The sequence below is a fragment of the Nerophis lumbriciformis genome, linkage group LG19 (genome assembly GCF_033978685.3).
Source record: "Nerophis lumbriciformis linkage group LG19, RoL_Nlum_v2.1, whole genome shotgun sequence".
Taxonomy (NCBI): Eukaryota; Metazoa; Chordata; class Actinopteri; order Syngnathiformes; family Syngnathidae; genus Nerophis; species Nerophis lumbriciformis.
In genome coordinates this window covers 7084197-7111513 of record NC_084566.2, presented here as the reverse complement: position 1 = coordinate 7111513, position 27317 = coordinate 7084197, and the positions used below count along the sequence as shown (strand labels likewise).

The 27317-nt window shown below is 40.7% G+C and overlaps 1 protein-coding gene across 4 annotated transcripts; it reads left to right on the top strand.

The window, feature by feature from the left end:
- The first annotated feature begins 1077 nt into the window (after positions 1-1077).
- On the top strand, positions 1078-27317 carry immt (inner membrane protein, mitochondrial (mitofilin)). Of its 4 annotated transcripts, none has more exons than XM_061979620.2 (15): positions 1078-1254; positions 3465-3529; positions 3611-3800; positions 8721-8847; positions 9093-9113; positions 10531-10623; positions 14081-14230; positions 14307-14440; positions 14728-14831; positions 17050-17185; positions 17957-18086; positions 22281-22504; positions 22579-22710; positions 23393-23522; positions 26489-27317. In XM_061979620.2, the coding sequence occupies exons 1-15, from the start codon at positions 1213-1215 to the stop codon at positions 27094-27096; spliced, it is 2286 nt and encodes a 761-aa protein (XP_061835604.2). In that variant the 5' UTR covers positions 1078-1212; the 3' UTR covers positions 27097-27317. The 4 variants fall into 4 exon arrangements, with proteins under 4 accessions (XP_061835604.2, XP_061835603.2, XP_061835606.2 ...); XM_061979619.2 differs by having other exon boundaries at positions 1079-1254; positions 3608-3800; XM_061979622.2 differs by lacking the exon at positions 9093-9113 and having other exon boundaries at positions 1079-1254.

Below are 27317 nucleotides of genomic sequence, written 5' to 3'. Positions count from 1 at the left end.
GTGCAGGCGCCAAGTCCTGTTGGAACTTGAAATCTCCATCTCCATAGAGCAGGTCAGCAGCAGGAAGCATGAAGTGCTCTAAAACTTGCTGGTAGACGGCTGCGTTGACCCTGGATCTCAGGAAACAGAGTGTACCGACACCAGCAGATGACATGGCACCCCAAACCATCACCCAACCATGCAAACTTTGCATTTCCTTTGGAAATCGAGGTCCCAGAGTCTGGAGGAAGACAGGAGAGGCACAGGATCCACGTTGCCTGCAGTCTTGTGTAAAGTTTCCACCATCAGTGATGGTTTGGGGTGCCATGTCATCTGCTGGTGTCGGTCCACTCTGTTTCCTGAGATCCAGGGTCAACGCAGCCGTCTACCAGCAAGTTTTAGAGCACTTCATGCTTCCTGCTGCTGACCTGCTCTATGGAGATGGAGATTTCAAGTTCCAACAGGACTTGGCGCCTGCACACAGCGCAAAATCTACCCGTGCCTGGTTTACGGACCATGGTATTTCTGTTCTAAATTGGCCCGCCAACTCCCCTGACCTTAGCCCCATAGAAAATCTGTGGGGTATTGTGCAAAGGAAGATGCAGAATGCCAGACCCAAAAACGCAGAAGAGTTGAAGGCCACTATCAGAGCAACCTGGGCTCTCATAACACCTGAGCAGTGCCAGAAACTCATCGACTCCATGCCACGCCGCATTAACGCAGTAATTGAGGCAAAAGGAGCTCCAACCAAGTATTGAGTATTGTACATGCTCATATTTTTCATTTTCATACTTTTCAGTTGGCCAACATTTCTAAAAATCCCTTTTTTGTATTAGCCTTAAGTAATATTCTAATTTTGTGACACACGGAATTTTGGATTTTCATTTGTTGCCACTTCAAATCATCAAAATTAAATGAAATAAACATTTGAATGCATCAGTCTGTGTGCAATGAATAAATATAATGTACAAGTTACACCTTTTGAATGCAATTACTGAAATAAATCAAGTTTTTCAAAATATTCTAATTTACTGGCTTTTACCTGTATATTTAGTGTGTGCCATGTATGCCTCCACACGCATGGTGGCGCTAGATTTAAATGTTTGTTCATTGGTGACATGTTGACGAAGAAGACGTCAGCCCAGCAGGCTAAAGTCGAAGAAGAGTAACTGCCACTGAATTCACTATCCATCTTAATTCAGTTGTCTTTAAGGAATACAGGGATCGAGGACCATGCTGAGAGTTTGTCTCAGAGGTGCGAATTCCACACTCCAGGTAAGACATCCGCTCGACCGCACCTTTCTTTTGTCTGCTTGTAGAACGTTGCATGTTAGCATTAGCATGGTAGTGAGAGGAGTTGTCATTCAGTGACCCACAGCCAGGCTCCTATGACCGCAGTGGATTTATTGTATAATTACCTACAAATAAATAAATAAAAACCGTTAACGTGGACATGCGGGATGACAATAATACGACAAGAGTGAACATTTACTTATTAAAATAGTTTAATGTGTTCGCACTCGTGCGCATGACGTCACAGCTAATTGTCCCAGGTCCAATCAACGCCCATCCATCCATTTCCTACCGCTTGTCCCTTTCGGGGTCACGGGGGGTGCTGGAGCCTATCTCAGCTGCATTCGGACGGAAGGCGGTGTACACCCTGGACAAGTCGCCATCTCATCGCAGGATAGACAGACAACATTCACACTCACATTCACACATTAGTGCCAATTTAGTGTTGCCAATCAACCTATCCCCAAGTGCATGTCTTTGGAATCCAATCAAAAGTATTGCGAGATCTCGGAATAGTTTTTTTTTCCTATGTCAGTGAACCGGAAGTGAAACAGACACAGCTATGGAGGAGCGGGAGCCTACCCATCATCTGTGCTCTGTTGTGGGACCATAATACGATTTGATGTCTTTATATGTTAGGCCTATACTAGAGTAGAAATCAATAACCTTCTCCCACGGATGATGGGTAGGCTTCTCCATCGCTGTGTCTGTTTCACTTCCGGTTCACCATCGCTCTTTTACTTCTGGTTCACTGACATAGGAAAAAAACCTTTTGCGAGATATCTCGCAAAAAATGTATTGCGAGATATCTCGCAAAAAATGTATTGCGAGATATCTCGCAAAAAATGTATTGCGAGATATCTCGCAAAAAGCATTGCGAGATATCTCGCAAAAAGCATTGCGAGATATCTCGCAAAAAGCATTGCGAGATATCTCGCAAAAAGCATTGCGAGATATCTCGCAAAAAATGCATTGCGTGATATCTCGCGAAAAATGCATTGCGTGATATCTCGCGAAAAATGCATTGCGTGATATCTCGCGAAAAATGCATTGCGTGATATCTCGCGAAAAGTATTGCGAGATATCTTTAGGGCAGACCTGGGCAAATTAAGGCCCGGGGGCCACTTGCGGCCCGTGAAGCTTTTCAATCTGGCCCGCCGGACATTCCCAAATAATTTTTTTATATATTTAAGATGGAAAGTGTAGCTGCCATTATGATGTGCAGTGATGTCTTCAAATGACCGTAAGTCTTGAAGTATTTCAATGGTTGGAATCTGCACTGTTACCATCAATTGATTTACGTGGACCCCGACTTAAACACAAAACTTATGCGGGTGTTACCATTTAGTGGTCAATTGTACGGAATATGTACTGTACTGTGCAATCTACTAATAAAAGTTTCAATCAATCAATCAATCAAAACTTTTGCATGATATTTTAGTGACTAGTGTTGTCCTGATACCAATATTATTTCGATACTTTTCTAAATAAAGGGGACCAGAAAAAATTGCATTATTGACTTTATTTTAACAAAAAATCTTAGGGTGTGGCCGACCGGTACTTTTCAGAGGCGGTATGGTACCAAATATGATTCATTAGCACCGCGGTACTATACTAATACCCGTATACCGTACAACCCTACTAGTTACTATGGTAATCTACGTCACAGCAGGTCAGATGAGGCACCAAGCAGTGTGGGTGGGGAGCGTTTCCACAGAGTGTTTCCAGAGCAGCCAGCCTGAAATGTGGGTGTCAGGGACAGACGCGGAAGGAGATTTTTACAACAAAGTTCTAAAGCTTAGTGATATATCAGATTGTAGGTGGGTTTTGTTTTTTTACCCTTCGCGTTCATGTCTCGCTGTGTTTGTTGCATTTGGCTTGATTGTAAAATATATCGATTGAGAGGGGGTGTGACGTTTATATGTTGTCAATATTCAGGGTTTTATCGGTCATAGAAATTTTTTAAATTCCATTCCCTTTTTAAGGCGGTCTGTCACAATATTTTTAGCATTCAATCAGACTTTATTGTGAGGTTTTGTATTAGTTTTCCTAAAAATAGATATACCGGCCCCCAGACACATTTTTTTCTCTAAATTTGGCCCCCGAGTCAAAATAATTGCCCCGGCCTGCTTTAGGGGCTCCATAATTTTCCCTGTTTTAAGGTTGTACTTTTTGTTTGACAACGTTTGTAGAACTATGGGAGAATCCCTGTGAACAACCTGCAGCACTGCAGACACTACACAAATGGAGCAAGCAGGTAATAATGTGCACATATGATGTTAATGCTAGTTGGAAAGTATGCACATTGTAAGGTTATTCTTCTCTTGTCATCTAGCAGTAGTGCTGCCAAGGTGGTCACGTTGGGCTTGGTGACGGTCGGCGGTGGCGTTGGAGGAACAATACTGTACGCCAAATGGGACCACAAGTTCAGATCAGCAGTGGAGAAAAATGTTCCCTATTCAGATTGGCTTTTAGGTCTTGCTTTGGGACCTGCTCCCCAAAAAACTGCACTTCCTTTCAAAAAACAGGTAAGGCCTCGTCCGGATAATCTTTGGGTAAAGGTTAGCTGAGGCTTTATCAAATCCCAGTATGTTTTATACATTGTTTAACTGTTTGCCACAGGTCTGCTTTTAAATTGTGGTAATGGTCCAAAGATGTTGTAAATCAATTTGCATGATTGGCCATAGGGATGGACTGAATGACCTCAAATCCATATCGTGATACACATTCCTACCTCTTGTATGAACATAACACCCATCCATCCATCCATTTTCTACCGCGTATTCCCTTTGGGGTCGCGGGGGGCGCTGGAGCCTATCTCAGCTACAATCGGGCGGAAGGCGGGGTACACCCTGGACAAGTCGCCACCTCATCGCATGGCCAACACAGATAGACAGACAACATTCACACTCACATCCACACACTAGGGCCAATTTAGTGTTGCCAATCAACTTATCCCCAGGTGCATGTCTTTGGAAGTGGGAGGAAGCCAGAGTACCCGGGGGGAACCCACGCAGTCACGGGGAGAACATGCAAACTCCACACAGAAAGATCCCGAGCCCAGGATTGAACCCAAGACTACTCAGGACCTTCGTATTGTGAGGCAGATGCACTAACCCCTCTGCCCACCGTGCCATAACACATCAGAATATATTCTTTGGCATGTAAATTATATTGCAACCATTTCAAAACAGGCTACAGAATACACATGTCCCTTCTTTGGCTGCTGACATATGTGGTGATGAGATATTATGAATACTGACAATATTTCCTGTTTAGGAAAAAAGTTGTCTTTTGGGTAGATGTTTTTCAAGCAGATGTCACTGACTTTGAGCTCAAAAAGAGCAAACCATGGCATCACCTTTGTGACTAGGAATACAATCATTAAATCAGTTTTACTATTAACCATGATTAAAAAGGTCAGTTATATAATGGCAAAGGCTCTACTACACCATCTGTTTCAGTCCTCCTCACTGGCGATAAACGGACATTATGCTTTTACGGTATTCACGGCACAATCTGCATGGAACAAAAAAAAAGTTACACCAGCGGTGCACACGTTTGTACGCATCTATCGAAAGACACACCAGTATGCTACATTATCTTAGAAATGGCAGCAGGACAAAGCAGTGTACTTTCACTACCCAAAAAAAGCTAAAGTCGGCAGTGTGGGAACATTTTGGGTAACTAAAAAATGACCAGGGAGTAGTCATTGTTGTGAAATTAATCAATGCATAATAATTGTGAAACCGTGATTATTACACAGACTATGTATAATTGTACAGTCAAAATCTATAATCGTTACATCCCTAATTGTGACTGATAATGGTAATAACCAATTTTGCTAGATGGTGGTTTTTTGCTACAGTTTTTTTTGGTGTGGTTATGGCCGGCAATAAACAGTTTTGCTCATTAAAGTGATTGATGGACATCCCGTCCTCCTTAAAATGTCTCGACAGATGTTAAATCAATTGAACAGTTTTGATGATCATTGTTTTATCTTTTATGGCCACTTGTTGTCACCTGTCATTTACAGAGTTGCATTGCCAAATTCCATCCATCCATGTTTATTTATTTATTTTAGAGTTTTGGTTGGATTTTATTTTGTGTGCGGGCCGCGGCATAGATTTGATATGCGCACAGGACGAATGGGCAGTGTACACTTGCACAGGCACGCACCTTAGAGGGAACATTGATTATGGGGCTCCATTCCCAAATATGCATAATAGTACCAACATGTAAGAACAGTTGGTTTTGCATAACAGACTCCCTTTAAAAGGGAACTGCACTTATTTGGGAATTTTGCCTAACGTTCACAATCGTTATGAAAGACATGACGACGACGGATTAAAAAAAATGCATTCTATATATTAAATAAATGCGATCAAAAGTCTGCTTACAATGAAGCCTATTCAGGACGTTAAATTTTGCCCATAGAGCCCCTAAAAAAACAACCAAACACCTTTGTTAAGATTTTATATACATGATGTAGCTATACATGTAATGTAGTAACGGGCACATTTATAATAACATTTAATATTTACTCTTCACTGATTTTGGCTCACTGCAGACTTTATGAGAGCCAACAAACGTTATAAAACATCACTTACTGTATATGGTTTGCTGTCATTAGGCTCCTGACTGCTAGGATGTTCATATACGTATTCCCATTTAGATGAAGAATATCTCAAAATCGTTTGGAAAAAGCGGGGTGGGGACAAGCGTTTTTCGTATCGTCCTCGCCAGTTCCAGGTCCTATATGGCGGTCAAAGTGTCCCAACTTGTCGGATTATCTCCTCTACTGTCCAGGTGTGATGCATGATTTATGAAGTAACTTACAGGGACCAGGGAAGCCAGGAAGCAGCAGACCACTCGATGTAGGCTTAGGGCGAAACGGACGTAATCACGGCAACCGAGGTGAATCATGGCACCGCTATAAATAGTTTGTCTGCGTTAGTGCTTATAATAACAATATCACTAACACTTGGTTAATATTCAAGTCACGAAATATAAATTGAGTATACAGTAGTTGGCGCTTTTTGAATGGTTATTTATCAGATTTTATGGGCGGAATAGTGGAGCTCCCATTGGCTCTGCTTTAAGCAGACTTTTATTTCAATCAATCAATCAATCAATCTTTATTTATATAGCCCTAAATCACAAGTGTCTCAAAGGGCTGCACAAGCCACAACGACATCCTCGGTACAAAGCCCACATACGGGCAAGGAAAAACTCACCCCAGTGGGACGTCGATGTGAATGACTATGAGAAACCTTGGAGAGGACCGCATATGTGGGTAACCCCCCCCCTCTAGGGGAGACCGAAAGCAATGGATGTCGAGTGGGTCTGACATAATATTGTGAGAGTCCAGTCCATAGTGGATCCAACATAATAGTAAGAGTCCAGTCCATAGTGGGGCCAGCAGGACACCATCCCGAGCGGAGACGGGTCAGCAGCGCAGAGATGTTCCCTGCCGATGCACAAGCGAGCGGTCCACCCCGGGTCCCGACTCTGGACAGCCAGCACTTCATCCATGGCCACCGGACCTGTGCCCCCCCCCCCCCCCTCAAGGAAAAGGGGAGCAGAGGAGAAAAGAAAAGAAACGGCAGATCAACTGGTCTAACAGGGGGGCTATTTAAAGGCTAGAGTATACAAATGAGTTTTAAGATGGGACTTAAATGCTTCTACTGAGGTAGCATCTCTAATTGTTACCGGGAGGGCATTCCATAGTACTGGAGCCCGAATAGAAAACGCTCTATAGCCCGCAGACTTTTTTTGGGCTCTGGGAATCACTAATAAGCCGGAGTTCTTTGAACGCAGATTTCTTGCCGGGACATATGGTACAATGCAATCGACAAGATAGGACGGAGCTAGACCGTGTAGTATTTTATACGTAAGTAGTAAAACCTTAAAGTCACATCTTAAGTGCACAGGAAGCCAGTGCAGGTGAGCCAGTATAGGCGTAATATGATCAAACTTTCTTGTTCTTGTCAAAAGTCTAGCAGCCGCATTTTGTACCAACTGTAATTTTTTAATACTAGACATAGGGAGACCCGAAAATAATACGTTACAGTAGTCGAGACGAGACGTAACGAACGCATGAATAATGATCTCAGCGTCGCTAGTGGATAAAATAGAACGAATTTTAGCGATATTACGGAGATGAAAGAAGGCCGTTTTAGTAACACTCTTAATGTGTGATTCAAACGAGAGAGTTGGGTCGAAGATAATACCCAGATTCTTTACTGATTCGCCTTGTGTAATTGTTTGGTTGTCAAATGTTAAGGTGGTATTATTAAATAAATGACGGTGTTTAGCAGGACCGATAATCAGCATTTCCGTTTTCTTGGCGTTGAGTTGCAAGAAGTTAGCGCACATCCATTGTTTAATTTCATTAAGACACGCCTCCAGCTGACTACAATCCGGCGTGTTGGTCAGCTTTAGGGGCATGTAGAGTTGGGTGTCATCAGCATAGCAATGAAAGCTAACACCGTATTTGCGTATGATGTGGCCTAGCGGCAGCATGTAAATACTAAAGAGTGCAGGGCCAAGAACCGAACCCTGAGGAACTCCGCACGTTACCTTAACATAGTCCGAGGTCACATTTTTATGGGAGACGCATTGCATCCTGTCAGTAAGATAAGAGTTAAACCACGACAAAGCTAAGTCTGACATACCAATACGTGTTTTGATACGCTCTAATAAAATATTATGATCGACGGTATCGAAAGCAGCGCTAAGATCAAGAAGCAGCAACATAGATGACGCATCAGAATCCATCGTTAGCAGTAGATCATTAAAATTTACGTTTATTTAATATTTAGAATGCATAAAAAAAAAAATCCATCTGTCGTCATGTCTTTCATAATGATTGTGAACGATAGGCAAAGTCCCCCAAAAAGTGCAATACCCCTTTAAAAATCCACCAAGGAAATTGCTTAATCACATTGCCCGGTTACAAGAAAAGAAAAGAAAGCTTTAGTTTTACATGGAATAGCAAATTATTGAATTGCTGATTAAACATAACTGTCATTACTGTGAAAATCAATCATTTGAAATACTTACACTTATGTGCTTTCTGCTCAGCCATATTGTCAGCAAATGCGCTGGGATAGGAACTTTCTAATAACACTTGGTTGCAAGTGTGATGGGAGCACACTTTGTTTCGAAGGCTATACACCCTTGGATCTAGGCCTTTCCCTTAGCCTGTCAAGATTAAGGCACTTTAAGCAAGTAGAGGACTGGGATCAGCCTAAGTAACTGTGGCAATCCATTTTTTACGTGGACTGGCCACCATAAACAAAGAAATTAATGTAGGATAAACTCTGGCTATTCATTTGTATCCAATGCAACTATTCATGAATTAGTTTGCGGTCAACTGCACTGTCATACACTCAATATTTCAAATGAATAGCCTAATATATTTACTCATTTTCCCTGTTGTACAGACTGAGCAGCTCCAGCCTTCGTCAATGATGGAAAAAACAATGAAGGCATCTAAATCCAAGCCAGAGAAGAAGGTGAAGGAGTCGTCTGAGAGTCCACCGTCAGTTCAGCCTACACAGAGCCTGCAGGGTAAATCTTCTTAATCATGAAGCATTATTAGAAATTGTAGTGGTCAAAGAAAGTATTGTTGTTACATGTTCAAACTTGGCAAAAGTCTGTCTTTTCTGGTAATGAGAAGTTTGAATGTTTCCACCTGTTGGTGGAGGATAAAGCAGATTCCTGCCTACAACATGAAATGGAGATAAAGTAATGTTGCTAACATTATGGATACATTGGTAATGGTTCAAATGTGTGAATTTTGTTTTGTTTTCAAGCAGTCACAGACATATCTGAGGGTAAGCGGTCCTCTGATGCTTTAGTGGGTTAGTCTATTTAGTATTTATGTAGGAATAGTGACTGTTCTACTACTAGTTTTTGTTCCTTCCACAAATGTTTACTGTTTACTGTTGTTGACTGACATTTAAAATACAAACAGAACAGATTGGATCTTAATTTAAAAGTCAAAAAAGTCCTCTTAGAATTCATTGCTAGAATTACAATGTCATGTCATGTAGTATACGGACCTGATCTAAGATCCAAATGTCTCGTGCTAAACAACGTGTGCAAACTATAAAATTGTGTGTACTGTTAGTGGGCGTGTTGCGTGGGATCTACTAAGACTGCATGATATCGTGTGAAAAAGTGTCCCAGCCAGCCCTATTTACCGGTAAATGAGAATTATTTTGTGTACTACTTGCATTATGTGCTCATGAAAACACTCTTTTCCCTCCACATTTTTTGCCATGCTGTATACCCTGCGGGGTTTTGCAGTGTTGAACAAGCAGCACACATCTATAATTTGTAACACATTTTATGCAATATAAAATTGCAATCAACAACCGAAACTATTTTTAGGACACTGACTGCATGCTCTTCAGTGTGGCGATGGACCATCACAACACAGCAGCGCATTCATGAATCTAGAAGGATCCAAATCCAAAAAAAATAACATTGCAAGACGTTTTTTCATATCAGAGATGTATCATAATTTATTTCCTACTGTATGTGAAAATGAACGGCATACACAACATCAACAGACACCAAAACATGTCAATTGAGTTTGTTTTATTCAGCCCATTAAGTCATCCAGCAGCTAGAACATTATTAAATGATATTGCTGAAAGGACGATATGTCTAATATTTTTATATCTGGCAGTCCAAATATGTTGAGACGCACACACACGCATGCAGGACAGAGAATTATCTGTCCAGCTGTATTTACAGCGTGATACCCTCCTTTGTCACAGCCATATTCGTAACTGTCAGTTTGCACATAGATTTCAGACGTGCTTAACAAAGACGCAACATGGCACCTGCAAAACATTTTTTTTCTTGATAAATCACCTTGCGCGTGCTAAATGATTATATTTGCATCTTCTCCTCTCAATATTGTGAGCGGTCTGATAATCAGCATTTATTCTGCATATTCATAAAGACAGACACGCTAAATGGATTGCGCTCCTCTTTTTGCTCACTCAAGAGACAGTCCTCTGCACACAAGCTTAGTAGATCAGCTTTGCGTGTGCTATCAAGTTTGCACATGTTTTAGTACGCGGAAACCTTGGGTAGATCAGGCCCTTACTGTCTAAATTACCAAAGTGATCTTATGTCAACATTTAGATGTCGTAGCAGTAGGATTTAGTCTTGCTTTACAACCCTCATAAATTAGATTTTTATGAATGCATTCATACCGTTTTTTTGTATTCTATCCAGAGTCATCAGCGGAGGCGACTCATATAATTTCAGCCATCAGTGAGGTTCCATCAGTCCCTGCTCCATGCGACTCTGAGTTGACACCTGTCAAAGGTAGGACCTCTTTTCCATACAGTGAGTATTCATAGCCCTTGAACTTTTCCACATGTTGTCCTGTTTTGACCACACACATAAATATAATATTTGGGGATTTTATGTGAAAGACTAACAAAAAGTAACACACTATTGTGAGGTAGAAGGAAAACGATACATAAATATATACAGTAACATTATATACATTTATTTTATAAGGCGCCGTTCAAGGCACTCAAGGTCGCCATACAACACTTACAAGCAATTAACAATTATAATAAAACAGTTAAAAATGTAAGCATAAATAAAGCTTGCAGTAGTGAAGGCATAAGCATCAACAGAAAAAACTAAAAAAAACAAAACTAATTTTTTCAGGTCAAGAACTATGACTACGTTTACACTGCTTATACACTGATTATATCGGGTGATTATTTGATTGTGATTAATTTGAATTCAATCAAGCATATATTTTCTCTATCAGACATGGCAGAACTGCATGGAGCAATTTGCCTTTATTGGCCGTTATCCTGTGTGTGTATTTGTGTACGTTTACGTGTGTTGCGAAAGTTAGGCTTGTCGCAACATAATTAATGTTCAATCAGCGTTGTGCCTCCTCCCTCTTTCACAGCTGGTTGTGCACCCCAGAAGAATAAAATAAAGACATTTGACCAACACTCGCATAGAAGTTGAAACACAACATTTAGATGGACAGACTTCCGTCTCACTGTCTGGCTGTAGCTCACCAGCAGTCCTGCCCTCAATGCGGACTCGCAAGCAGGCACAGAATGTCTTTGTGACTGAACTACTCTATTGGTTCAGTCTGGGAGAATAAACACACTGACTAATTTATTTAGAAAAATGCATTTTTATATCTACATATTTTTGAATCAGACTTTTTTTTTTGTGTTTGCAAAGATTCAACTCTGCTAATGTAACATGTATTAAAACGCTCTGCAGACATTTTTTGTTTGTGGATAAAAAAAACATTTTGTTCCTGAAATATTTATTAAACGTGTCTTATGTGTTAGTACACATTATTTTACACTACCTCAAATTTAAACTGCATTTTAATGTACTTTCATTAAATGTATGCTAGAGTATTTGAGTTTTAAAAAACTCCACAATCTGGGTCACTGTTTGTCGTTTGCCAAACACTGGTGAGAAACACTGATGTATACAAGTAGTCAAATATTACAAATAATAATTAACCATTTGGAGATGTTTAGTAAATGTTAGCTTGTAATTAAAGTCTTATAGTATTCAGTGCACCACTGATTCTTTGTTTACTGCAGAATGCAGTTTGTGATGACAAGCAAAATAACAAAAATATTTTAAAGAGAAAGAAGTTGTTCTCTTTACCCCCACAAAACCTACCGAAAAAGAAGCAAAACTGTGGCACTAAAACTGAGGTACAGACCGAAGCATGGGTTACCTCTACTGTTGCTCCTTTAGTAAACACAATCATAGATATGAACAAAATTACACTTGTCAGCTGTTAGCATATATTACCTTGATCAACTATGGTGGAAATATCTGTTAACAGATACTGCAGTAGTAAATTGTAGGGATGAAACAATACTCTGTATAATCCCGCACGGTACAATAATAAAAATTAAAAAAATGGTGATATTAATCGAGATTGGATGATATGAAAAAAATACCGATAATCGCAAAAAATGTTCTTGCTATATCGCCCAGCCCTACCTCGACATCACTTGCATGATAAGGTCAAAACAAAGGAAATTAAAATAAAATAAAGGTTGCAACATCTTAAAAATGTGTGTTTTGTTTAGTTTTTTTTACATGAAAATGAATGAAAGTAATATAATGTATGGATGTATGTATGTATGTAGGAACAACTGGATGTTGTGATGAAGTATCTACTTCCACTGGCGGGCTGCGTTTTTCCCCGTGCACATGAATGACATAGCTTGCCCAAAGATGACGAAAAAGTCGTATTTGGGTCGCATTTCCGTTTATACTGATGTCACAATTGAAAATATCAGATTCCAATCGGATACGGACTACCTCTTGATGTGGCCCAAATCTGATGCGAAAAGATCAGATTTGGGCCACATCAAGAGGTAGTCCGAATCCGATTGGAATCTGATATTTTAAGCACATTGGAGGGTTTTAGACTGGCAAAAAAAATCTGATTTGGTGTGCAGTGGAAACGGGGCTTTTTGAAATAAGTGTCAATCTTTTCAGCATTGAAGGGGTCCCTTTTTAAGATGCAAAGGACTGACCCCTGCGTCAATGCCAACCGCAGTCATTAGAATGAACTCCCCCCTCATTAGCATTCAACCCAAAATCACCTTTCAGCTGTAGTAATGGCACAAAGGGGGCACCTGAAACGGAAAGTTGTTATCCCTGTTGTTTTTTGTTAGAGGCTAAAAGTCTATAGTCTTAAGAATGAATGGTTGAAAGTACTGTGTTGTATGTAGGCAATAGGTGGTGACGCAGACCACCTCCTCTGTTTAGGGATGGCTTTCCTTACTCTCCTTCCAAACCATCCATTGTCCCTGTCGAAATAATGTACATGTTTTCCTTAAAGGAGTGCGGTTTCTCTTTGAGGTGCAAGTAGACAGCGTAGTCTTTACCTGAAAAGTTTGTCCATCTGTGTTGACATGTGCCAGCTTTTTGCATGTTTTGTTTCCCCAATATATCCATAGATATAATAACTGGGATAGATTCAGAACAACTAAAACTCCTAATTAGACCTCTCAAAACATACTATTGCTAAAAAAAAAGCTTTCCTCCAGGCCTTCTGGGCACTCTAACTTTGATTGTCTCTTTGTGTGATTCCTGAGGATTTGACTGTAGATAAATTGGGAGGTGTTTTTACATATAATAAAAAAGCTATTGGTAAGAAATTTGTTCAGATTTGGAAAAAAAAGCTTAACTAATTGAACAGTGCTCTGTGAGATGTTCAAAGCTTGGAAATCTTTGTTTAACCTAATACTTCTCCACAATTTTCACATTAAAACCACAATAATCATTGCATCATATTCCTGACCTGTCGTGTTTCTTGGTCGCCGTGGTGCTGTTTGCTCCCTCATATTCCCCTAACACACCTCTGAGGCTGTCACAGAACAGCAGTTTTTATACCTACATTACACACGGATGGACTTTATTTAATCGTTTCTCCAACGCATAATTCAACAATCAGACAGCTTCTGAAGGCCATTGGTTTCACTCAGTGTAAAGGGGTTAAATACTTTTTCACGCCACACTAAAAATCAAGTATTTTTTCCCCCAAATTTCATTTGTGTGCTGTTTTATGGTGGTTTTTCACACAGGATTATTTCAACTACATTTGTTTTTTGTTGCAAAATGCAAAAAAGTTAAAAGATAGAACTATAAAAAGTGTTTCAAATCACAAGTACATGCTACATACTAGCATTCTGATCCATCAATGTAATACATACCTGTCTGTGCACTGTAGCCACCATCATGTAGTGTTGATGTGTCTATCCAGATGAGTGCAAGGAGTGCCATGGACATGAAAAGGCTGCAGAAACAGCTGCCGTTTCTACTGAATTAATAGAACCACTCAAAGAGCGTCCCGTAGAAGAGGTGACTGCTCGACTGGCTCAGCAAGACCAAGAAGAACTGGACATCCTTGCATGTAAGCCAGCAGTATAAACATTTGCTAAACTCTTACAATATACAGTGCCAAGAGCTAATGTCTGTGTGATTTTCAGTGGTGTCAGCTAATCTTGATGACTCGTTAGCCAGCTCGGCTAAAGATACACTGCAGGCCATAGGCGCTCAGGAGGCAGCCCTGCAGGCCATTGCAAGGCACACACAAAAACTGAAGGAAGCTATGGAAGCAGAGGTACTCTTACTAGCATGTACTGCTGATGTATGCTGTATCCTCAGTGGCCAACTTAAAAGTGCTTGATTTAATATGCATTGGAGTTTGCTTTTTAAATGTCAAGATTATCGACAGTTTTTTTTTTTCAACATCCATAATACATATACATTGTGAATGTCCTTTATCGTCAATCAAATCTTTACACGCGCTATTTAAATGTTGTTGTTTTTTACATACATGACAGTGGTCCTGGCTTTGTATGTTCCACAGTCTTGTGTTCATCTAAAAATAAATGTTTCCCATTGCAGGTTCCACCTCAGGAGAAGTCGTCCCAGTGGAAGGATTTAGAAGCTTGTCTTGCCAATAGAACATCCGCTGTCGATGAGGCCAAGGCTGCTCTGCTAAAAGCCAAGTAAGAAGAGCTGTTGTTATGGATATTTTTCACATGGTCTCTCTGAAAAGTACCTTCAGCTAAAATTGTTGTGATAAATTTTGGGATGGATTTATTCTCTGTATATAACTAGTAGGGATGTGCCGATCGAGTCCCCCGCCTGACAAACTAGCACCTATTGTATATCTCCATATACAGTGTGGAGCTGCTTTTTTAAATTAATAATAATTACCTCCATTATGGCAAATAAACTGTATTTTTTGATATCATAATTAGTATTATTATCAAGTATTGGGACAAGGCTAAACATATTACACACTGAGAACAAGCAGGAGCAGGCATGCTAATTGCTAAGGTAGCTGGAAACAACACCAAGAAATGTGCTTAGTAAGTTTAAAACAACTAGATGGAGCCACGTTGCAGCAGAATGTAAGCAGTTATAAGCAGTTATTAAAATAATAAGAGTCTAGAGACAGGATAATATAACAACAACAGTTGGTATGTCAGCATTGTCACAATCAGTACACGGCATTTCAGCGAGCGGATCAATCCATATTGATTCCTGAGCGTAGCTGCTGCTCACTGCTCCCCTCAACTCCCAGGGGGTGGAACAAAGGGATGGGTCAAATGCAAACAGTAATTTCACCACATCTAGTGTGTGTGTGAGTATCAGTGGTACTTTAAATTGGTGATGTCAACACAAGGCTAAAATTAGTATATGATCGATACTAGAATGATTAAATCGATATTTGTATTTTATCAAAATATTTTTATTGCTTTGTTAGTGTTTACAAATTCAGAGAGTAAGTCTCTGAACACAGATGGACTTTTCTCAATCAAATACAATAAGGAACTTTAGTTTAAATGTTGTGTTGATATTGTTAAACTGTCAATAGCACTCACCAGAAATCCATGGACAAATTTACAGTCAGTACATGTAATCTGTATTGGTATTAGTATCAGTCGATCTCATTCATGGATGATCGGTATCGGCAGCATAAATCCTTGATCAGAACATCCCTATTAACTAGGGGTGTAACAGTACACAGAAATTTTGGTTCGGTACGTACCTCAATTTAGAGATCACGCTTCGGTTCGTTTTCGGTACAGTAAGAAAACAACAAAATATTAATTTTTTGGTTATTTATTTACCAAATTTGTAAACAATGGCTTTGTCCTTTTAACATTGGGAACACTATAATAATTCTGCCCATGTTAATCAACATTAAACTGCCTCAAGTTGTTGCTCAGATTAAATAAAATGACAAAACTTTTCTTCTACATATAAAAAGTGCAACATTAAACAGTTTCAAGTCAACTCATCATGCTTAATTTATTACAGCATTTGAGAAGCCTGTAGTTGATTTTTATTATGTAAATGTTATATTTTTATCAACATGTGATAGTAGGGACCCTGCCATTCAAAACTAGGCTGCTACATTACTAATGATTACACACACGCACACACACCGCACAATGAGCTAACACACACACACACTGCAAAATGAGCTAACGTTACGCTAAAAGCTAATTAGCCTTCACCTCAAGCCAGGACTGCAAGCGAGCTGAGCTGCAGTTTGTTTCTAGAACGGGCTCATAATGATGTTACTAGTAGTTGACTGGGAGGTGTTTATTTTAATTTGGGGAGAGTCCGCTGCCTGATGCTCACCTGCTAAACACCTATCTGCTAACCCCACCGCAGAAGCACTGACTACATGCGCTCTGAATACGCACTGCTGATTGGCTGTTACCGCTCTGAATACGCACTGCTAATTAGCTGTTACCGCTATAGTTGTAACCAATCAGATGGTTGTGTGGGTGGGACAATGCTGGGTGCTGTGTAGGAGACAGAGGCGGAAAGCAGAGCAGCTTGTTAAGATTTTAGCTTTGGCGGCTACTTCATATGTTTGTGTGGAAACTCGTTCAGTACACCTCCGAACCGATACGGTTCAATACAAATACACGTACCGTTACACCCCTACTATTAACTAGTTATCATGTGTTTACTTCCTAATCAAGTGTTCTGTTCAGTTTTTCTGTTAGCTACTTTATTCTGGGTCAGACAATGACAATGTGGGTAGCATTAAAATTGAAAGATGTATTGATTAGTATTTTCGGGGAACCATTATTGATTTATCATTGTTTTGTTAATACCAAACATGTAGTTTATAGTTGGACTTTTGTAAACTTCAGCTAATGATGTACATTCCATTTAGCAACTTTGTATCTCTCACTTTAGTGAGTCTTTGGACAGTCTCAAAGCTGTCATTGTCAAATCCAAAGAGAAGAACGTCCCTGCTGTCCGCCCGCTTGTGTTAGCTGCTGAGGAGAATCTCCATAAGATGGTGGTGGACTTGGATAAAGTGCTTAATAGGGTAAGATAGACAAAAAGACTTGTACATGTTTGTCATTTTGCTGAAACGTTGTCTTGAAGAGACAGTAATGTACACTTCTGCCCTTGCAGAAAGCAGCATTAATATGAGATAAAGCAAATATTGTCAATATTGTCTAATTAATTGGACCTTCTTGAGATAAATGAGATGTGATAAGTTTAAAATATTGTCACTTTTTGTCAAACACCACAAAAAATCATGTTAAGAGTTAAACAGTCTCATTGATTTCACACACTTGATTTTTGTGCTCTGCTTAAATTATGACGGAAAATATAAACTATGACATCAATTTTTTGTTTACAACTATAGCCGCTTCACCATATCGGGATATCTTTATTGTTAGCCATGCACCGTATGGTGAGATTTCCACGTGGTACATTTCTCTATGACATTAAAGTATCAAGCATTGTGGCTGCTTGCTTGTTTTACTTTTTGGTCAATGGTTGCCACAGCAAGACAATGGTATGATTTGGGTTTTACACTTCCTGATGCAACACTCTCATTTATCCTGGCTTGGAAGGGTACCCCTACACCACCAGGGCAAAAGTATGAAGCCTAACCACCTATTTGAATTAAAGTGGCCACTTTTGAAAGATAAAGCAAAGCAATAGATAATTGTTAAAAAATTAAGACATACAATTAAATTTAATTCTGTAGATTTAAGTTTATTTGTCTTGTTTTACCCTACAAACACCACAAGCTAAAACCTAATAATATTTTCATAATGAAGCCGCTTGTGTATGTTTTGTGTAGGTGCAGTTTGCAGAGTCGGAAGCTAAAATTGTGTCTCAGTACAGTGAATTGGTTCAGGAAGCCAAGCTCCAGTTCCAGAGAGAAGTGAGCAGCCTTACACCGGAGATTCAGGCCAATTGGAAGGGACTCAGTAAGACCACACATTCACACAACTTAATGTAGTCTTGATGTTGTAACCCGTTCATAGCTGGTTACTTACCGCTGCAACGCAGTTCCAGCTACAGTACACTTCTGTTAAAGTGTACTATAAACACTTATTCTACCGTTGTTTCCCTACTTTACGTTCAAGCTAGCTTAGCGATTAGCATGGCCTCTCGTCTTCTCTTGTTCGGTTTTGCTAAGTGTCTTGCATGCTTAAATATTCCTTATTTAGGTGCGCTTTCCATTGTGTCTCAAAGATGACGTGTCCTGCACTTCTTAGTTTGACATTTTAAAACACTCTTTATAACTTTATAACCAACCCTAGTGTGTGAGTGTGTGAATGTTGTCTATCTGTGTTGGCCCTGTGATGAGGGGGCGACTTTTCCAGGGTGTACCCTCCTTTCGCCCGAATGCAGCTGAGATAGGCTCCAGCACCCCCCGCGACCCCGAAAGGGACAAGCAGTAGAAAATGGATGGATGGATGTTCATGAATTGATTCATTTTCGTTTATGTCTGAATACATGTAAGAATTGGAAATGTCCCCCACCTCTAGTAGAATATCTATAGGCATGTATGCCGATCTTATTGCACCTAATCTTGGCAGAGGTCTTCAAGTCAGCGTGTCCTGTGGCCTTCGAAGGCTTCTATTCTCTCCTTACCAGCATCTGAAAAGAGGAAGACTTGCCTAAGGAAGTCACGGGTGCCATGGTTGTCACTCTATTCAAGAATAGGAGCAGCATGACTGCTTGTAACAACTACCGGGCCATATCCCTCCTCTCTATGGCTGGGAAAATACTGTCTCAAGTCATGCTAAACATCCTAATCAAAATGTCTGAGAACGAAACCTGTCCAAGACCAAGTGTCGACCTGATTTTCTCTGTCACCAGGTGCATGAGAAATGCATAGAATGAAACATGAACTTGGTGGTCTTCATAGACCTTACAAAGGATTTTGACACGGTGATCATCCTGTCCAAGCTTAGATGTCCAGACAAGTTTGTGAACCTCGTACGACCATTTGACCGGGCAAGTCTTCTCAGGTGGAGAAATATCGGCGCTGGTCCCGTTTTTTTTTTTCCAAGCAGTTTTTCAACTTGCATACTCAGCTATGCAATCAGAGATCTTGATCTTGGGCTATACAGACTTGATGACTTACTATTTTACCTGAGCCGAAGATTGTTCTTGGAAGTGTTGTTTGCTGCACTCATACACAAGGAGTCTGTCCCCCAGCTCATCGTTAACAAGTTCACTGAAGCCACCTGCCTTTTTGGTCTCACGATCAACTTGGGTAAGACAGAAGTACTGTTCGAACTAGCACCTGCCTCCACCGCTTTTCCACCACAATCTCCATTGAGGGTAACGATCTGAAGACCGTGGATGACTTTAGGTACTATGGTTTAAGAAATCATTATCTGTAGAGCCATTCAAGCGCGATGTGGTTTCCGAGTTTTCACTCTAAACCAGCACAACTTTTAGCAGTCCAAAAAAAAGAGCAAGGTGTGCAGCCTCCTCTACAGATGCGAGATGTTGCCCTTGTTTAAAAGACCTGCCGCTTTTAGATTGGCTACCATCTACGGGCCCACACCAAGTAGAGGACAACATACGTGAGTCATCATTGGACTGATAGACAACCAAGAGAAAGAGAGAGCAGATCTTTCTACATTTATGCACTGGAACAGAAAAAAATACCCTTAGTCCCTTCTGTCCCCATTGTTGATGTGAATATTCTCATTACTTTTGCTAAGTGTGTTTTGTGGACTTGGAGAAGGCATTCGACCGTGTCCCTCGGGAAGTCCTGTGGGGAGTGCTCAGAGAGTACGGGGTATCGGACTGTCTGATTGTGGCAGTCCGCTCCCTGTATGATCAGTGCCAGAGCTTGGTCCGCATTGCCGGTAGTAAGTCGGACACGTTTCCAGTGAGGGTTGGACTCCGCCAAGGCTGCCCTTTGTCACCGATTCTGTTCATAACTTTTATGGACAGAATTTCTAGGCGCAGTCAAGGCGTTGAGGGGATCTGGTTTGGTGGCTGCAGGATTAGGTCTCTGCTTTTTGCAGATGATGTGGTCCTGATGGCTTCGTCTGGCCAGGATCTTCAGCTCTCACTGGATCGGTTCGCAGCTGAGTGTGAAGCGGCTGGGATGAGAATCAGCACCTCCAAGTCCGAATCCATGGTTCTCGCCCGGAAAAGGGTGGAGTGCCATCTCCGGGTTGGGGAGGAGATCTTGCCCCAAGTGGAGGAGTTCAAGTACCTCGGAGTCTTGTTCACGAGTGAGGGAAGAGTGGATCGTGAGATCGACAGGCGGATCGGTGCGGCGTCTTCAGTAATGCGGACGCTGTATCGATCCGTTGTGGTGAAGAAGGAGCTGAGCCGGAAGGCAAAGCTCTCAATTTACCGGTCGATCTACGTTCCTATCCTCACCTATGGTCATGAGCTTTGGGTTATGACCGAAAGGACAAGATCACGGGTACAAGCGGCCGAAATGAGTTTCCTCCGCCGGGTAGCGGGGCTCTCCCTTAGAGATCGGGTGAGAAGCTCTGCCATCCGGGAGGAGCTCAAAGTAAAGCCGCTGCTCCTCCACATCGAGAGGAGCCAGATGAGGTGGTTCAGGCATCTGGTCAGGATGCCACCCGAACGCCTCCCTAGGGAGGTGTTTAGGGCACGTCCGACCGGTAGGAGGCCGCGGGGAAGACCCAGGACACGTTGGGAAGACTATGTCTCCCGGCTGGCCTGGGAACGCCTCGGGGTCCCACAGGAAGAGCTGGACGAAGTGGCTGGGGAGAGGGAAGTCTGGGCTTCCCTGCTTAGGCTGCTGCCCCCGCGACCCGACCTCGGATAAGCGGAAGAAGATGGATGCATGGATGGACAAATGCAACCAAAATCAGCAAGGGTTGAATGGAGGCCACTGGACTCTTCTTTTTTGTTGAAGAAGTCTCATCCAAAAAGCTTCTTCACTTCAAAATTTTAGGTTACACAGCAGAGAAGATTTGTTTCTTTTGTCCCGGAGTCAGCAGTTTATTTTTGTCTTGAAGAGAATGGGCCTTTTTTTGAGGACGACAATGTCCAAATTCGGCACAGTAAGGTCCACTATTTTGAAAGAGGTGTGCAATAGTCGTCTGTTCAAGTAAAGAGGCCCTCTCTAAACAGAAGAAGGCTTACGTCTCACTTATCATATGCTTATATTATTGCCCAGATATTGCCTCATTCCACGGGAAGAGTGACAATTTAGAGGTTGTTTTACCACCGGGCAGACCGACGAATCATTGGCCTTTTGGACCAAGGCTCACCAAAGCAGTAAAATCAACCCTAATTTGACCACCCCTAGGGAGATTACCCTCCTCCCTGAAGCCTAAATAGGAAAACGATTTCTAAAATGTTTAAGTTGAGAAGTATTTTGGCTGAAAGGTGAAATGTCCAGTTGCTCCCATTCCCATTCTTCATCCTTGCTGAATACTAAGACTCTATACTTAAACTAGGACAATTTCTAAAATTCTTTATTGTACATTTTTCAATAAATGCAAAATGTACGGACAACTCGAGATACCTTTTTTCTCTCACTCTGTACTCTGGAGCTAATTTCCAAACTCAAGAGAGAGACTTGCTGCTGCGTCCACATGCGCCACCATCACTGATAATAAAAACATAACTGGCCTTATCTTTTAATAATTCGTATTTATTCCTGGTAATAGACATGCACCCTAAAGTTTTTATGGAAATTATTCAATAATCCTTTATCATCTTCCTGACAATATTAACTGGTCCTCTACCATCTTAAAGGCTTTTAATACGGTTTAATTTTTGCCTCATGCAGGCCGAATATTTGAAGAGTTACAATCTGTCTTGAGGCAGCCTTTTAAGTTCTTCCACACTAAACTCTTGCGACCACCTTGCTTTTTGTTTCAATAACGGACATATAAAAATTAGTTAGCTTTGTTTTCATTGTAAAATAGACATTACAACAAAATGTTCCAACACTTGTTGGAACTTGCATCACCTTGCATCAGTCATACCCTCTACCCCTACCTCCATACACAAAATGTATAAATGGCATGCAACATAAATGAATAAGGTGCAGTTATTTTAATATTTTATCTCTTAAATCTACTTGGATCAGTACCATCAGGGGGAGCATGTGTATATTTACAAAGCTGTAAAATAACTAACATAAGTGTCTTTTTGTGTGTTAGCTGGTAAGCTGTCCACTGATGACCTGAATGCGCTCATCGCCCATGCACACCGTCGCATTGACCAGCTAAACCAAGAGCTGGCTGAGCAAAGAGTGAGGGAGCAGGTCCACATCGATGCGGCCCTGGAGCAACAGAGGTTAGAGCACCTGAAAGCCCATGATGAAAGTGTCAACACGTCTCTGCAGCATATCAAGGAAGAGGCGAGGCTGCAACAGGAGAGAAAGGTACTGTGCTGAGAGGAAAACCAATTCAATCTGAATGTCATGAAACTTGATATACTGTATGTATTTATGTGCAGCTGTCTGAGTTGAGGGAGGTAATGGAGGCAGAGATGAGGACTCAACTTCGGCGTCAGGCAGCTGCTCACACAGACCACGTCCAAGATGTCCTCAAAGTACAGGAGCAGGAATTGAGAGCTGAATCTGAGCAGGTCATTCAGCTCCACGTCACCCATGCGTGCATTGATTTAGAATTTTTAAGAGTACATTTTTATACAGCTTTAGCCATTTGGTCTTCACTAAAGATCATGAGCATGTCCCCTTTTTCACATCATTATTGCTCTACTACTGTATCCATACACTTTGTTCAGGCTTCACAGCCAGATATGTTTTACTCAACCATTCAAACAGTATTATCTTCAAATATGTGAAACTGAAATCCCTTCTAAGCTAATGAGAGGAAATAAGTGAGAGTAGGTATTGATTTGTTTGCGGGAGAGATACTAATGGAAGACACTTGCATCCTGTTGACTCAATTCATGGCTAATTACTGGTACTCAGACGTCACATACAATGTGGAAAATAAGTAACCTTAACCCTTACAAAGGTATGAACAGTTTATCATTTTTATGCTAGCTTTATTCTAGCAGAAAATTGTTTATAAATTTGTGCTTGTGATTGAGTGAAATAATTATTTGATCCCAACACAAAAGTTGACTTAGATTATTTTTGTAGAGTTGCAAACAATCACAGGAGGTATTTTTGCCCAATCCTTTTACAGGTAGGGTTAGGCTTAGGCTCGTGTTCCAGATGTCTTGGAGTTTTTAGTTAGTGGTGCTCCTAGGCTGTCAGCAAAGACAAAGGCTGTCTTCTTAAACTTCCTGTGCTGTCTAGGTCCTAAACAGTAAGCTGCTGGAACAAGAGACCCAATACCGTCAGCTGAGCCAGGAGCAGCTGGATAACTTCACTCTGGATATGAACACTGCCCACGCAAGACTTAAAGGAGTGGAGGAAGCCATTGACAGTAAGATGCTAAACATCCATTTACACTCTACATGCTGGAAAGAAAATACAATCCTACATCAAAATCTCAACATTCCCAAGGCTGTATCAGTAGGAATTGAGGCCCTGTCTGCATGGGAACGTAGTCTACAGCTAACGAGACTATTTATAACTTACAATACTATTCTACGGTACCATTTTATAGTTAACGATACATATCTACAATACTTTTTTATAACTAACAATCCTTTTTTATAACTAACAATGCTATTCTATAACTTACAATACTATTATTTAGCTAACAAGTCTATTCTATAGCAATACTATTCTGATACTTTTCTATGACTTTCTATGATTTATGATACTAATCTATAATCTATACCTGATATTGTACTATAGCTAATGATACTATTCTGTAGCTAACAATACGATTGTAAAGCTAACAATACAATTCTATAAAGATACTATTTTACAATACGTTTATCCAACTTATACTATTCTACAATAATTATATAACTAATGATACTATTCTATAGCTAACGATACTTTTCTAAGATATTATTCTATAGCTAACTACTATTCTATAATGATATTATTCTGTAGCTAACCTTTTACACAACTTTCAAGCTGACATGTATTTGTCAGTATGGAAAGACTGCATATTTCCAGATATTATTGTTTTATGTGGGATGTGTGTGACTCTTAAGGATGGAAACGGCCACCAAACATCATAATGTAACAACTTAAGTTCCTGTATGTAATATTTCAGTGTCAATCAGATATGATGAAATGGTTTCAAGCTTATCCGTAAAAGTAAGACTTAAATTATTTTGTTGTGTTGTTAGTTTTTATCAGTTGTCTTTTTTTCAGTTTGCAGGATAATTGACCAGTACTACTTAACGTACAGTGGGAAACATGACTATCTAGATTTGTCTAGGGATTATCTCATTCATCAGGTTATTGTATTCAGTGGCGTGTTCAGACTTTTTTTCAGGGGTGGCACTTAGTTCTGCAGGGGGGGCACCCGTAAAACGGTCAGTCTACCCCAGGAGCAGATCTAGCTACTATAGTAGTTTACCATGGTTTCCACCACCAAAGATGGCGTGAATCTTCTGGTAAGACAATTGCTAACATTAAACAATATTGCAAAGTATTGAGCTATGACAGTACATCAGACAACTTGCAACAGTTGGCACAAAATACTAATACAGTATTTCAACCTTCCTCTTTAGTTAAGTGAAATTATAACATGTATAAACTTGTATTTCAATTTAAAGAGATTGGGTCCTCATTCAAATTGACTCTTTACATTGCTGTCTATTAAATAACTTAAAATGTTACACAGTGTGCCTTTAAAAGTATTTGGCAAAAACAAACAACTGTATTGAGTAGAACTAAAATCACGGTGGAATAACAAAAGATGGTGGCGTTCAAATTGGATGAATGCGCCTGTTCTTGTGTTGGCAGGCAAACACCTTAATAAAATCATCCAGGTGCAAGTCCTTAGCTCTTTTTAACTCAATGCTTAGGATACCTAAATGGCCAAGCCTCGTGTCAACCATGAGTTTTTATGACCGTTAGAGCTGAAAAGCTACGTTTACATGCAGCACTGCTTACAGTTAGGGCTACAGCTATTTTACAAGATCTAAACAGTTCATGGAACACTTCCCGATAAGGTTTTAAAAACACAGTCAGAACTATTATGCTCTGACAGAAAATCATACACACATCAAATTCAAAAGCGAAATATCGGAGTTATTGCTAAAAGTAGCAGTTTAAACACGCTTGTTTGAAAAATATATTGTAACTAAATGACTTTAAATGACTTACGTTTAGTCAATAAAGGACCACGGATGTCTGGAACCCGGCTGCTCATCGTCAGTCAAAAGATAATGCCCGCCACCCGGATATGCACGCATCGATTAAGATTGTCCACAAATATGTCTGCACACTGCGCGTTGGATAAGATTGTCCGCCACCCATATATGTGCGCGCCGGCCGAATCAGACGATTAATATTGGCCTCCAACAAGAGTGCGCCGGATAAGATTGCCCGCCACTTCAACATGAAGTATAAACGATGAAACATTGAATATTAACAGTATGTGAACCATTGCTTACTGCCCTGACGACCTCCATGCTCCTAAGTTTTGTAATCAATCAGACATTTCTAGCCATCCATCTATTTTATATCGATGTCCCTATTGTCACTTAAGCAACTGAAATGCATCATACATGTCCAACCAAGTATGTAGAGTGTTTTGCATATATTACCCATCAGGCCAAGCAAACGTTTTTTTTAAATGGGTGTATTTTTGAATTGTGTAGGGTACTATTAGACATTTTTTATAATGTCCACATAGTTCAGTGAGCAAGTTGTGTTTTTGTATCACATATTTTAACGTTCTGTGTTTGAAACTCATGGTCTAATTAATCAAAAACAAAGGTTGTACGAATTGGTACCTATATATAGAGTATGTGCACTTGCTCCTTGTGTAGTACATGTGATCAATAATAATTCTAGTGGCTCTCACGTCATGAATATATGCATGAATATTGCACTCCATGTTTTAAAAAATGTAACTGTGGACAACTCATGTACGATAGATTGGTGCCTCTTGATATGACATAAGTAATTGATTGGCATAGCACTAGATGGAGCTTAAGTCCAACACTTACCACGGTTTAAAAATCACTGTTTCAAATCTTTTCGCCTCTGACTGGGGTGGTACCAGGGTGGCATACCACCCCCAGACACGCCACCGATCGTATTCTCATGCTGTTCAATTGATAGCAACTAAATTGTTCAGCAAAACAAATGTTATTTATTCATAATTTCCTCTTATTATTAATGTCATTAAGGTTTTTGAGCATTAAGTTATTTAAAAAATGGCAGATTTGTATTTTTAGTTTTTAGTAGTTAAAATACGTTAATTTACCGATGGCTTAAGGTGTGTTACTGAGTGTGTTTGTGTGTGTGTGTGTTCAGGTCACGTAGTGGCAGAGGAGGAGGCTCGTAAAGCCCACCAGCTGTGGCTCAGTGTGGAGGCTCTCAACTACACATTGAAAACAGCTGAAGCCGCATCGCCCACCAAGCCACTAGAAGGCGCCGCTCAGGCCGTGCGGGACAGTTGCCATGACAACACGTTTGCCTCTGCTCTTGCTTCAGCACTTCCCCAGGAATCTCTGCAGCGTGGCGTCTACAGCGAAGCCTCTCTCCGCGCACGCTTTTACGGTCTGCGCTCGCTGGTTCGCAGAGTTGCCCTCATCGACGAATCTCACAACTCCTTGTACCAGTACTTTCTGTCCTATCTGCAAGCTGCGCTGCTGTTTGAGAATAAACAGGAAGCACCTCCCGCCCAGCTAAGCAGTGAGGATTTAGACCCGTTCAAGCTGCTGTCGTACGCCAGTTACTGCCTGGAGCATGGAGATCTGGAGTTGGCAGCTAAACTGCTCAACCAGATGACCGGAGAGGCCAGGAGAGTAGTAGAGGACTGGCTGCATGAAGCCAGACTCACCTTAGAAACCAGGCAGGTGGTCACTTTGTTGTCTGCTTACGCTAACGCTGTGGGCTTGGGAACCACACAGGCTCCATAGTCTCACGTTCCATCTTAGAGTTCGATTTTACACGCTTCATAAGTACTCACGATTTGCAGTCAATGATGTTCCTCTTTAAAGCTGTCTAAATTTCACATTAAACGTCAACCACTTATTTATTTCTTCTCTGTCCAAGTGGAAAAGAAAATGTAATTCATTCTAATCTTGCTTAAATATATATTTTTCTCAATAATGCACATCACAATAAATCAGTAATAAGA

Bases quoted from the DNA above. Each gene is read 5' to 3' on its own strand.
- immt (XM_061979619.2), top strand. From the start codon at position 1,213: ATGCTGAGAGTTTGTCTCAGAGGTGCGAATTCCACACTCCAG. The intron at 3,801-8,720 runs GTAAGGCCTCGT...CCTGTTGTACAG, and splicing joins CACTTCCTTTCAAAAAACAG to ACTGAGCAGCTCCAGCCTTC. The intron at 14,231-14,306 runs GTAAGCCAGCAG...TGTGATTTTCAG, and splicing joins AGAACTGGACATCCTTGCAT to TGGTGTCAGCTAATCTTGAT.